Source organism: Nilaparvata lugens, chromosome 5 (genome assembly GCF_014356525.2).
Source record: "Nilaparvata lugens isolate BPH chromosome 5, ASM1435652v1, whole genome shotgun sequence".
In the NCBI taxonomy this organism is placed as follows: domain Eukaryota; kingdom Metazoa; phylum Arthropoda; class Insecta; order Hemiptera; family Delphacidae; genus Nilaparvata; species Nilaparvata lugens.
In genome coordinates, this window is record NC_052508.1 from 63,855,417 (window position 1) to 63,869,174 (window position 13,758).

At 34.0% G+C, this 13,758-nt stretch overlaps 1 protein-coding gene across 6 annotated transcripts in view; it reads left to right on the forward strand.

Annotated features, from left to right (window-relative positions):
* The window catches only part of LOC111063518 (coiled-coil domain-containing protein 113), a 21,931-nt gene extending 18,639 nt beyond the window's left edge, over positions 1–3,292 (forward strand). For 2 of the 6 annotated variants that reach the window (XR_005571418.1, XR_005571420.1), the window contains exons 9-10: positions 1,956–2,050; positions 3,057–3,240. Coding sequence is in view for 2 of the 6 variants with exons in the window: in XM_022351210.2 (XP_022206902.2) it covers positions 3,057–3,171 (115 nt within the window). In the remaining 4 variants the exon portion in view is untranslated. Of the gene's footprint in view, positions 1–1,955; positions 2,051–3,056 lie in introns of all 6 variants that reach the window. The other 4 variants (XR_005571417.1, XR_005571419.1, XM_022351210.2 and 1 more) reach the window with 4 other exon arrangements.
* Positions 3,293–13,758: the final 10,466 nt, after the last annotated feature.

Genomic DNA, 13,758 nt, shown 5'->3' on the forward strand with positions numbered 1-13,758 from the left:
TAAAATTTCACTTGGAATACCACAGTCATCTTCAAGCATTTTTGAAAATTCGGAATGCACTAATCAACAATAATAATTAAATAAAACTGGTTGCGAAGCGAATTAGTTTGATTCGAAACTGGAACTAAAATCATGGCGACTTCAGCTTATTATGAAAGTGGACACTCGCCCGATCTAGCGGATGACTTATTAATAATAATTAGCGCGTTGTTTCCAGCCATAAGCGGCTGGAAAGAGACAACTTTCTGGCCTAGCCCGGAAAAGAAACCCTTTTCTGACGTCGTCTGCAAACAAGGTCTTTCAGATCTACGTAGGGACTGGAAAACAGCTGCTTTCTGTGCAGTGTGGCGAAAAATAACGTTCTCACCATGGGCAAAAATGTTTTTCCGGCTCTCAATCTTTTCTAGTCCTCGGCCTACGGCCTCGGACTTGAAAACCGATTTCGAGCCAGAAAAGTCTCATTTTCGGCCCTAGGTGCGAAATATACTATTCTGCACTCCAGATTTGCAACATGGCAACGCAAAATACTTAGTAGGTTATATGGAGCAACAGTGCAGCAAAATCAAAATGAAGTTGGTAACAGTGACTGGGCTGCTATAGTGAGCAGAGGTGCAACGTGTGTGTGGTGTGTGTGTGTGTGTGTGTGTGTGTGTGTGTGTGTGTGTGTGTGTGTGGTGTGTGGTGTGTGGTGTGTGTGTGTGTGTGTGTGTGTGTGTGTTGTGTGTGTGTGTGTGTGGTGTGTGTGTGTGTGTGTGTGTGTGTGTGTGTGTATGAGTATGAGTGTATGTGCGTCTGTGTACACGATATCTCATCTCCCAATTGACCGAATGACTTGAAATTTGGAACTTAAGGTCCTTACACTATAAGTATCCGACACGAACAATTTCGATCCAATGCAATTCAACATGGCAGCTAAAATGGCGAAAATGTTGTCAAAAACAGGGTTTTTCGAGATTTTCTCAAAAACGGCACCAACGATTTTGATCAAATTCATACCTGAAATAGTCATTGATGAGCTCTATCAACTGCCACAAGTCTCATATCTGTAAAAATTTCAGGAGCTCCGCCCCATCTATGCAAAGTTCGATTTTAGATTCCCAATTATCAGGCTTCAGATACAATTTAAACAAAAAATTTCGAGTGCAAAGGATTAAGCATAAAAATCTCTACAATTAATGTTCAGTAACATTTTCACCTAAAATTGAAAATAAGCACGAAATTCGAAAAAAATGTTATTATTTCAATTGCAAACTGTTGGCAACTGTTGATTCTATTAAATGATTCACTATGAAGAGATAGCAGACCTCGTATGTCTCCAGCGTTATTGTCCTGTCACCAGCTGTTCCAGATCTTTGTTTATAAGTAGACTTGAGATGCGCGGGAACACTAGCGTCAGGTGATCAATTTTCATAACGGCAAGGAAAGTTGTATGAGTGCGCCACACTAGATTTTTCAACTTCTATTCAATTTCTCTGAATCACATATGTAGGGATATAGAGAAAAATAAAATTTAGGTTATAATAAAATATTTTGGTGGTTAATGTCATAAAAAATAATAAAAACTCAAATGGTATTACATTTATGTAATGGATTTAATAATAAATTGGGATATAAGGTAGAATTAATTTGTTGTGATTCATCATAAGCTAATTTTCTAACTTCCATAAATTATTATTTGAATAACTCAGAGACCGTTAATTCTAAAAAAAAATTACAAGAATAACTTTTTTCAGTAAATTTAATTACCTATCGATTGGTACCAGATGTTTTAAGATTGGATCAATATTACTTTATATATGGCAGACTTAGCAAACAAACTATTATTGGTTCATTGATGATTCATTGGATTTCTATTATTATTCAGCAGGATTCATTGCATAATATATTTGATCACTGCAAATAAAAATTCATGAATAGAGTTGGAATAATCGACCAATTATTTCTGACTTTTCTAGAATGAAAATCTGAGAGGAAGCCTTCCCATGCAATTTGATGGGTGTTGGGATATTGCCTTGTGCTATTGTTTGAGAGCTATGAAAATGCGGCTTATGTGAGAATTGTTTTTGTTTTTTTTCCATCCATAATGATGAATTAATTATTTATTCATATATTTTCGCATTACTTTATGACGCTTTGTTGAGTGATAGAATAATATGCAAATGAATGAAAGAATAAGATTTAGAATATACTGTCATAAATGTATCTATGAATGTGATCTCATTAATTCAAATATTTAGAAAGTTTTGTGCTGAATGCTGATGTATCTTATTTTCAAAATTTTTCTGATCAGATCGAAATTAAGAACAAATATTGACTGAGAAATCGTATCGTACTATAAAATGATTAAATATGACCGTATTTGAACAATATACCATTTTTTATAGAAATTATTTTAACTTAAAATTGAACAGTATCTCTGACAGAAAATGAATACTGAAAGGGATTTACCATGAGAAAACTAAAATGAATACGGTACATTATATCTGTACTAGTAGTGGAATCTCATCCTCATGAATTGATATCCTAACAAATTGATGGATTTGAACATGGAGTTGACAAATCTTAAATAGTAACAATAAAAATATTTTTAAAGCATGTGTTAGATTTAAAATATATACATCTTCTAACACTCATCTCATAAATGCCTAATCCTCATTATATTCGTCTCCTGCTGTTATAGCTATATTTTTTCAATGAAATTTATTTATTTGATGCATGGATGTGGCTTATATTGGCAGAGAGATCCTCGTGGCATAAAGATTTTCTGCCACGCCGTAATTCTCAATAATTATGATCATTATATAATTATATCAGAACTTGAATAAACAACAATATTATCCGCCTGATGAATTTTAAAGTCAATAAAATTTGACGGGTCGTAGATAGCTTTATACTCTATGTTCACATTAACTGTTACTCAAGTTGAATTGTGTTACAATGAAAAATTATTAAAATGTATTATCCATTGAAGGGTCATTGGAAATAATTATTATTATTTATCAATTGAAGGATGAACTTGTTTCTTTGTAAATGTAAAAGGATATTGAATTTTTCAGGAGACAAGATCATAAGTCAGCGAACAGTAGTGAATCTACAGAGGACACGTCGACCAAAGTCCAGGCCTCAACAACCAAATCTGTAACCAGAAAAAATTCAAGAATAAATGTCTAGAAAATATACGATCTGAATTATCATAACTATTCTCTACTTTCAATATAAAATGAAATTAGTATAATAAAATTCAATTGTTGAATACATTAGACAGGGGTGAGCCAATAACAAACTAGAAATGAACGAGCTATGAACGAGCTAGTAATGAACCGTACGAAAATAGTCCAATGGAAATTGGAACAGATGAGTTCAAATGAGTTGATCAACGTTGTCCACAGTTGAATATAAATGAAAATTGTTGATAGTTTCATAATTCATCTGACGAATTGGCAACGACTATTCAGTCGTTCCAATTCCCATCGGCCTATTTTCGTGCGGTTGACTATAGTAATTCCGTTGTCTTAACAACAACCAATGGGAGTTGAGAATCAGATAATTTGGAAGTTTGAAGATTATAGATATTTTATAACTTCTAATAAATTACTAATCAATTTCAAAGAAGCTTTCCTACTTGAGAAATCAGTTGAATCAGTTGAAGCTCACTGATACTATAGAGGATATGCTTTTTGGTGTGTTGTGATCCTGATTTTGGAATCTGTATCTTAATCTATAATTCATTCACTATCAAGTCGACAAAATAAGTTAGAAATGGTAAAACAACAAATCATACAGAACATGGTAAAAATGGTGAACCGACAGATCAATCAGAATGGTTATCGATAGTGAGATAGATCTTGCATCTCTCAATAATTCAATTAGCTAATAATATGATCAGTATCTGCACAATATTTTCTTTATGTTGCTGTTGTTGTTGTTGTCTCTCCTCTAAATAAACGAAACATAGACGAGATAGGTATAGACTGTATAGGTTTCATCTACGCTGAGTATCATCAGAGGAAACCCATGTTTGCTCTATGATATTCATAATATCCTTGGTTCCTTGCAATCATCTCACATGCTTCACAGTTTATTGATCCAAACATTCATACTGCAGTTGCTTGATCAAAGTTTCTCCATGATTTGAACCAAGCTTCTCTATGATTCATACAACTTCTATCTATGTTCTATGATAAAAACTGTACAGTTACACAATTTAAACAACGTTTTTCTATTCAAAAACTAACACCAGTTTCTCGCACGATTCTCAAATCTTCTTATGTCAACAGCACTACTTGACTTGGATATGGAGCATCCACTACACAGAATAATACAGCGGCTTCCGACTGTGATCTTTGCTGAATAATAAATATATCATTTATTTATAATGTGCTGAATAAAAGAGAGACGCGACTGAGGTGATAAATAATATATTTTCCCACGATTGGTGACCGGCGGTTGAGAGAAGGTGTTAAGTGATATAGTCAGATTCACTGATATCTGTCAGCATTGGTTCAATGGGATGCATTGATGTTAGTTAATGAGGGATACTGACAGATTGGAGTGAATTCAACTATGGGATTTGATCCCATTACGGGACGCCGGGTGAAATGATAAATATAAATAATAAAAAGAGACTTGGACCTAAGGTGGAACCCCGGTGAACAACATGCCGTCAAACTGAGCCAAGCTTTTGAATTATTCATCGCGGCAATAATTCCCGATCGGTGGCAAGTCTCTTCTCTTCTACTCTCTCACTTTCTCTCTCTTCCCTCTCTTTCCTCTTTCTCATCTTTGAATCAGTCTCTCCTCTGTTATGCATGTATTCGCGCCTTACCCTCCCTCATTCTTTATTTTCTTCTCATCTTCCTTTCAACACCAATTTTCGGCCTATTTTATTGAATTCATCAATTCTTCTCTACCCGTAATCACGGCTCTATTGTCTCTTCTTCTCCTTCTTTCCTTCATGCGGTTATTCATTCAGTTTATCTATCATTTATCATGATATTCTGTTCTTTACTCCTTCTTTATCAGCTCTTTTTTCACGGTATTTTTTATTCTTTCCAATTCTACTTCCCTTTGCAGAGTTTCCATTGATTAAAAATATTGTTCTATATTATGTCTCCAAATATTTTTCGTCTGTATTCTTTGTGCTCTTTTCTGCTAGACTGATTCGCAATATTCCTTTCATCTACTCCTCTTTATAATACATAGCAAGTTCGCTTAAAGTGATCTCTCATTTTTTGTTTTTCTGTTAATTTTCCTTCTCTTAGAATGTTTCCTTTTTGCACCCATTTTCACCGTTTTCTCTTATTTTTCTCCTTCTTCTTCTTCTCCTCCTCCTCCTCCTCCTCCTTTCTCCTCCTCTTAGTCTTTTTCTTCTTATTCTTGCTTGACTCTACATGATTCACACCCTAAATAATCAATATGATTCACCACATTATGCTCCTCAATTTTTCTTCGTCGACTATAATTTTTTTACATATTTATTTCTCTCTCGCTATCATTCGCACACAGTTTTCTCGTATCATCCCTTTGTCCTCTTTCACACCAAATTATTTGATGATGTATGTCTATAAGCACTACTCAAAACTCGATATTAGTTATTCTCTTCACTATATTGTATTCCTTTTTCATCCATTTGTAGCGTTATCTTTTTATCACTTCATCTTCTCATTCGCAGTCTGCTCCAATTGTTGATATATTATTCAGTCTTCAAATCTTTCTCGGTCAGTTCTTCTTTCCAGTTTCAATCTAGGCCTTATCTTGAGTTGCTCTCTATCTTGAGTTGCTGTCCACTGTTATTTTATTGTATCTCTAGTAGAGTAGTCTTTTTGATGTATTTTTCGTTCGCAGTGTAGCTCTAGTGTTTTTTTTTTCTTTTTGCTTCTTTGTTTTGTTTTTTTTCTCATTGTATTTCTATAGTGGAGCAGAATGATAATACTAAGTGCTTAGTTTTCTATTACTCTTAATTTTAACATGTTTTGTATTTTTTTTTCACGCAGAAATAAAGTCAAATTTATTATTATTATTATTATTAGTGAGAATAAAGTGCTCTAGTAAATTCCATTTTGCACTCCATATGCCCAGGACATGCAATTGTGATGTAGCGTTCCGATCCTACTGAAGTCCAATATTTCAGAGTGGTGGAGGGGTCGTGGTGTTACCTATGACTATGACGGATATGTGTTGCATGCACCATCTAGATCGGTAGCTGAAATTAACTTCCATTGAAATATTACAATGATTTGAATTGATCAAGTTTACGATGTTTATAATAGAATTTTATTCTCACGTTTTTTATTGGTGAGGGTTATGATGAGGTAGATTGCTGATTTCGACGGACTATAGGATTGATGATTTATAGAGTCAGATCTATCAGATCTATAGTCATGATTTTTGAGGGGTATTTTGAGCCATCAGCCAAGGGACGGAATACTGCATGATATGATAGGGTGGCCCCGTCTCCATGCTGTTGTACAAGCTTAAACCAGCAGTTTCTTCTTGTGTAAGTACAAATAGTAAGTCCTCTTCAGCTCCTGTATCGTATAATCTGTATAATATATATATATATAATATATATATATATATATATATATATATATATATATATATATATATATATATATAACAGAAGACACTTTAAAGTTTGTAATATAAATTAAACAGGAGACACGATAAAAATAGATTGAAAACACTTGAAAACTCACATTAGAAATGGGGGAAATTTTCGGAGACTGTGTCTCCTTTCTCAACCGAGAAGACTCTGCTCTTCTCGGAGTCTTCTCGATTGAGAAAGGAGACACAGTCTCCGAAAATTTCCCCCATTTCTGATGTAAGTTTTTAAGTGTTTTCAATCTATTTTATATATATATATATATATATATATATATATTATATATATATATATATATATATATAAATCGCGAGTTCAGTTAACAGCTCAAGCTGTCACTCGTATCCTACATTCCATCTCACTCTATCCATCAAGTCTCCCTCTGCCAAATTCCTCTCGCACATGTCACTCTTCACTTGCTTCATCCAAGTTTCAGGTGGTCTTCCCCTCTTCCTTCTTCCTGGTGGTTTCCAATTCAATATCCTTTTGGGGCACCGTTCATCATCCATTCTTTGCATGTGTCCCATCCATACAAGGCGCCTTCTTTTGATCTCATCCACTGTTGAAATCTGCTTCCCGACGCTTTCCCTGATCTCCAAATTCCTGACCCGATCCATCCGAGATACACAGTAACTTCTTAGAAGAGAATCCATTTTCACTTCGTTCAGTCTCTGGCTGTCCCTTTTTGTCATTTCCCATGTTTCTGAGCCATATATCAGAATGCTCTGTACAATGGAGTTGTAAACTCTAACTTTGGTACTGCTCTTAATGCTTTTCGACCAGAGCATAGAGTTTAGTCTCTGTGTAGCATGCCTAGCCTTCCCAATTCTATTTGTGATCTCTCTTCTTGAATTACCTTCCGAGGTTATAAGACTGCCAAGATACTTATACTCTTCACATTTCTTAATTACTTGATCACCTTCACAGGGATCGTTTGCATCACCACCGGAAACTAGATATTTTGTCTTTTTATAGTTGATCTGCATACCGTTTTCTACATATGCCTCTACAAGCTTTCTAAACATATAGGTGATGTCATGCTCATCTCCGGCCATTATGACTTGGTCATCAGCAAATATCAGAGAGTAAATAATGTGATCCTCATTTATTGGAATTCCCATATATCGGCATTTTTTTCCATCCAATCAATATGTGCTCCATGTACAATTTTAAAAGTGATGGTGATAGACAACAACCTTGTATAATCTATAATCTGTCATAGCTTCAAAAAGAGCAGAAAACTATGAAGATGATAAACAACCCGAGTGAACAATATATTATCCAGAAGAGTACTAAATCCTAGGAGAATAATATATTCACATACTACTTTACAAGCTATCTGCCATCTTCAAGCTACATCCTGAATAGCACCGTAATTCCCAGTAGCCAGAGGAAACTCAAACCTGTACTCTTTCACGTTTCACTGTCAAATTCTTTCAAAGTCCATCCACAGTAACTGACTACTGTAAAATGGTATACATTATATTGTCTGTGACTGTTGGAGCAGGCAGCCAGACTACCTGAATTCACCTTTCTGCTACCTGTCTAACAGAGTCTTACAGCAACCTGAACTGTCAGTCAGTTCAACTCAGACCAGTAATTTCCACCCTGACTCTAAATATATTCTAGACATGGAAAACAGGGTCTTTGTTACTCTCTCTCTCTCTGTCTGCCAGAGCAGTCCCCTGTAGGCATGTACCGTATTCAAATCAAGACTTTCTTGGAAAGATAGTGCACTCACTAGATGTGAGAGCGCTTTAGGCTGAGAATGATGACACTGAATGCAGAAAAGATTTATGAAAAAGTTGAAGTTCATAAAAAGCTGTTTAAATAATGATTGAGCTTGAATAAACTTGAGTAAAAAGTTGAACTTGCGTCAGTTTCATAAGCTTTTACTTTGTCAAGTTTGAGTAATAGAGAAGATGCTTGGATCTCAACTTCACCTGTTAAAGATGATTTATTTCTGTTCTAAATCCATATCCATGAAATTATGTTAAATTATAATTATTATGGAGTTCAGCTTTTGTACTTGGAATTAAAAAATAAAAACCAGTATTGGGTTAACGAGTGATAAGTAGTTGGGTTCATAACATTGTTTGAAAGTTTGTCGAACAAGAGTACTTTCAGCTTTTCAATGATTGTTTTATGTCCAATCGTTCAATGATAAACACCAGCATTGAAATCTTTGCATTGGGAAAAGCGATTCATATCAACTCAAGAATGATCAATCTTGAAATCTCATATGAAATCTTGATTCGAAAAGTAGTTAATTTCCTACTCTATTGCGATAAAACCGTCGAACCTATCACAACTACATCTCTTTCATTCTTTTCTCTCATAATTTTCTCCAAATATTCTGTTTTTCAAAATGATATAGAGTCTGTGTTGTCCTTGGACTGTAGGCCTATCACTATTCAAATTTGGAAAACTTAAAACGGACAAATCACACCTCATCTATACTGCATTAGAGATAGAGAACAGACAAAAAAAGAAGATGGAAGAGAAGAAAAAGAAGAAGAAGATAAAGAAGAAGAAGAAGAAGAAAAAAAGAAATAGAAGAAGAAGAAAAAGAAGAAGAAGAAATATATATTCGATAGAATTCAAATGCGAAGTGGAGGAAGAGGATGATGATGTGGGTGAAAATGATGAAGAATTGTGATGAGATGAGGAAGAGAATAGTGGCAGAATATTACTCAGAGCAGAAAAAACAAATGGGAGTCGAAAAGAAAGAGGATCAAGCAGAGAGAAGTTGAAAGTAATAAAAAAAGTGAAAAGGTGAAAATGATGAAGAATTGTGATGAGATGAGGAAGAGAATAGTGGCAGAATATTACTCAGAGCAGAAAAAACAAATGGGAGTCGAAAAGAAAGAGGATCAAGCAGAGAGAAGTTGAAAGTAATAAAAAAAGTGAAAAGGTGAAAATGATGAAGAATTGTGATGAGATGAAGAAGAGAATAGTGGCAGAATATTACTCAGAGCAGAAAAAACAAATGGGAGTCGAAAAGAAAGAGGATCAAGCAGAGAGAAGTTGAAAGTAATAAAAAAAGTGAAAAGAGAATTGTATTGAGATTGGATGAAATGCGAAGAGGATTAATTGAAAGATTGAGTAACAGATCAGGAAAAGAAAGAATGAACATTGAGAAATAGAAAGAATTTGAGGTTTGTCAAAAACAAAGAAAAAGAGAATACGCACAGAAAAATAACATTTGAAATGAGAAATTGAAGAAGAAAAAGAAGGCAGCATAGAAGAAGGCAAGGATGGACCAGAAAGGGTAAGAACCGAAGTATAATGGCATAAATTAGATGGCGCTGAGGAGGCCTGAGGCGTTGGTTGGGCTGCATATTCATTTTGTTTCCCCAGTTTGAAGCAATAGCAGAGATAGTCAGTTTCACTTTAATCTGTCAGTATTCCTCATCTAATAACATCAAAGCTTCCCATTCAACCAATGCTGACAGTTGTAAGTGTAACAGAAGGCACATTAAGCCACTGCCTCCTCCGATTTTGATGAATTTCACTCTATCAATGTCCACGAATAATAATTACGCTTGATTAGTGGTTGGCTGCATGTCTCCTTGTGACCATGTATTTATGTACCACAAGTACATATCCAACATGTAATTACTTATATCCAAGTAATCAGTACCTGGCTACTAGATGATTCTTGACGTCTCCTGGCTTCTGTCTGTTGTTCCTGGCTACCATTCAATCATTCTTACTTTCCTTGTTCCTCTCTTTCTACATTTCATCCTTGTCTCTCCCAATTCATTCCACTTTATCTTGTTCCTGTGTGTACACCTCCCAATTTCACCCGCGAATGCTTCTGTAGAATAGCCTACACAACGCGCAGTAGCCGTTCTATTTTTCTATTGATTTAGACAAATAAATACCTCCTATCATATTATTTTACTTTCTCAATTTTTCCTCTCCTATGATGGATATTTTCTACACGAGTCATATTCAAATAGTTGTTGAAATTTCACCTTATGGTTTTTTGGACTAGGGTTGATTTTATTTTAAGATTAATTGTACAATTGGTTAACGTATTCCATATTTTCATTTTCTCAAATGATTTACAGTCATTTTCTACCCCAGTCATATTCAAATAGTTGTTAGAAATTCCACCTGATAATTTCTTGAACTGAGGTTGATTTCGTTGTAAGATTTGGAGATTAATTGAACAATTTTAGATAACGTATTCCATATTTTCATTTTCTCAAATGATATACAGTCATTATCTACCCCAGTCATATTCAAATAGTTGTTGGAAATTCCACCTGATAATTTCTTGAACTGAGGTTAATTTCATTGTCAGATTTGGAGATTTGCTTGGATGAATTTAGAAAATAACGTTCTAATAATAAGTTTTTATTACTTTGTCTTTGAATTTCAATTTCAAATTCGACTATTATTGTAAATTCGGGTTTGTTGTATTTTTTCAAATATTCTTGAATTTTTTGCTGTGATTGAAAAGGAAACACAATGCAAGAGATTTTGAAGGATAACCTGTTGTCTTTATATGAGAATGAAAGAAATTGACAATCCCAACAGCTACTGTGAATCAATTCTGGTAATAATCCTCTTTTCTTCTATCTATACAAAATTACACCAGGTTCAGTGGTAATTCAATCAAATTCTGATGATGATCAATCAAAATATTGATGTGAAGTCTGCTATGAACGTTACTTTCAATTTCTATCGGTAGATATCAATACAGTAACTATAATACCCACAGTATGGCCATTGACTGTCACGCTTCTGATTGGTTAGCTCGGTCACATGGTGCAAATCCGCCTTTAAGATTCCAAACAAACATTCAAGTCCTATCTTATAGCATTAGATATTTGTAACTTATCACTCATTTTACCGATTGGAAACATATCATGAACTTAAGATGTGTTTCATATATCATTTTCGAAGAGAAATTGATTATACTTTAATATAGACAAATAATATAACTTTAAAAAACACTAATAAAGCTTGAAACATCAATAATTTATTTTCCTTTCCTCGGACTCCTCGCAGATCACTTCTAGAGCTTTCACGGACAACTTGGGTACCAGTCATCTATATAAGTATGCAGAAAGATAAATTTCAATTTTGTTGTATTTCCGCATCTTTTTATAATGGATCGAACTTCAAATAATCGAATAATTTCAAAATATTTCTTGTGACTCAATTGAATATAACATTTTATGAAATATTTAACCATGATTAAGTGCTGATTAAAGACGTCTTGACTTTTCTGATTGATTCTCTTCAGTACTGAGTACCCTACCCATAACATCATGTTCAATTGGTCAATAGCTATTGATATGAATTTCGAGTTGCATTACCACGAGCAATGGTTAAAATTAGAAATATCATTAAATATAAACAATAATGGTTAGGTGTGTTATTTTTCAATTGCTTTCATGTTTATTGAATTCATCAAGTAGTACTTTGGCTAGAACAATTGGCTCTTCCATAGTTTATATCCAATGTTGTGCTTTACAATATTTTCATCAGACTTATTGGCTGAATAAAACAAACTATTTAAATGTTATGGAATCTATTGTGATGAGAATTCCATCATGCTTCTAGAAATAGATATGAGAACTTCATTATTTTTTGTCAATGGAACAAAATTTTTTACAATATCATGACACGTTTTAAAAGTTTTTGGAAATTCAGCTTTCAGGTTACGTTACCTACCTTTCATTTTTACTTGCTATTATCTACGATTCACTATTTCAAGTTCCAAAACTATATTGGGAATATAGAAAGAACATGAGAGAAATTATATCGAAGTTAATAAACACAAAAATATACTTTAATAAGTAAAAGCAAGCGATTTTGCTTATAATCCCATATAAGCTCCATTGTAAAATTCAAATATTTGGAATCTTCATGGCGGCGGTGAGAAAAAAAATCCAATGGCCATGCTGTGGGTAATATAGTTAGTGTAGATATCAATTTCAATTCCAATGTCAGCTGAGCAATCTATTACGTCACACAACGTCCACCAATCACGTGCAAGTACACTTTTAGCTGCTCAATGCAAGTCCAAGACTACAACGCGCTCTCATTGGCTGATGTCTTGAAGCCATCATGAAGACTGAAAATATAATTTGAACTGATGAGATGCTGCTCTTAAAATCTTATAGTATGAGGAAAAATGGGTGGTAAAGCGATCAGTCAACAATTTAAACAAAAATTAAACTTTAGTTCATCATTATTTAAAAAGTATTAAGTTTGGTATTACATGAGTTTTAACTGTGATATTACATTATTAACAATTTGTCATTTCCGTCATTTATAGATCAACAAATTTGTATTCAATTCAAAAGCCCAATATCTCACTGAACGTCAGCTTCATATCCACTCATACTGCGTTGCACAAACGTTTTTCAATAGAAAATAAAATACCAACCTGAATATCAATGGCGTTAATAAATAAGTCACGCCACGTTCCATGCGTTCCTGATAATGTGTAATGTTCAAAGGGCATGATTAATTGATTTTCAGCCCGTTAAGACCAAGTACGCGAACTGGTTTATGAAATAAACAGCTTTTTGTCATGCGATTATTACACGATTTAACTTCTGCCACACCATTTTTCACGAAACTAACATCTTGCCAGTTTCTCAATCCAGTTATTCTATCTTCATGATGACAAGAGTAACTGATTCCGAACTTGTTTTGACCAGTATTTCACAAATTTATTAGTGGTCGAATTTTCCCAAATTAATAAAACGAGGTATCCATTTTTGGTGGAAAGGAATGCTGTAGCATCGTACACGGTTGTGCATATGAATGGAAATTACTATTCCACTTTGTCATATTATTAACTGTAGTTCCAATTCAGGTATTTGCCCCAATATTTTCAAATTGGCTAAGGTTATTCCTCTATACAAGTCAGGTGATAAGGGAGATAAAAATAATTACCGTCCAATATCTTTACTGAGTGTATTTTGAAAAGTTATTGAAAAATGCTACAAAAACCAAGTGTCTCAATATTTAAAAATAAACAAATTATTATCTGATTGCCAGTTTGGATTCAGGAACGACTGCAACTCTTCCAACTGCTTCTATCAACTGAGTGACTACTTGAGAAAAGGCATTAATAATAACAAATATATTCTTTTGCTGTTTGTTGACCTGGCAAAGGCTTTCGA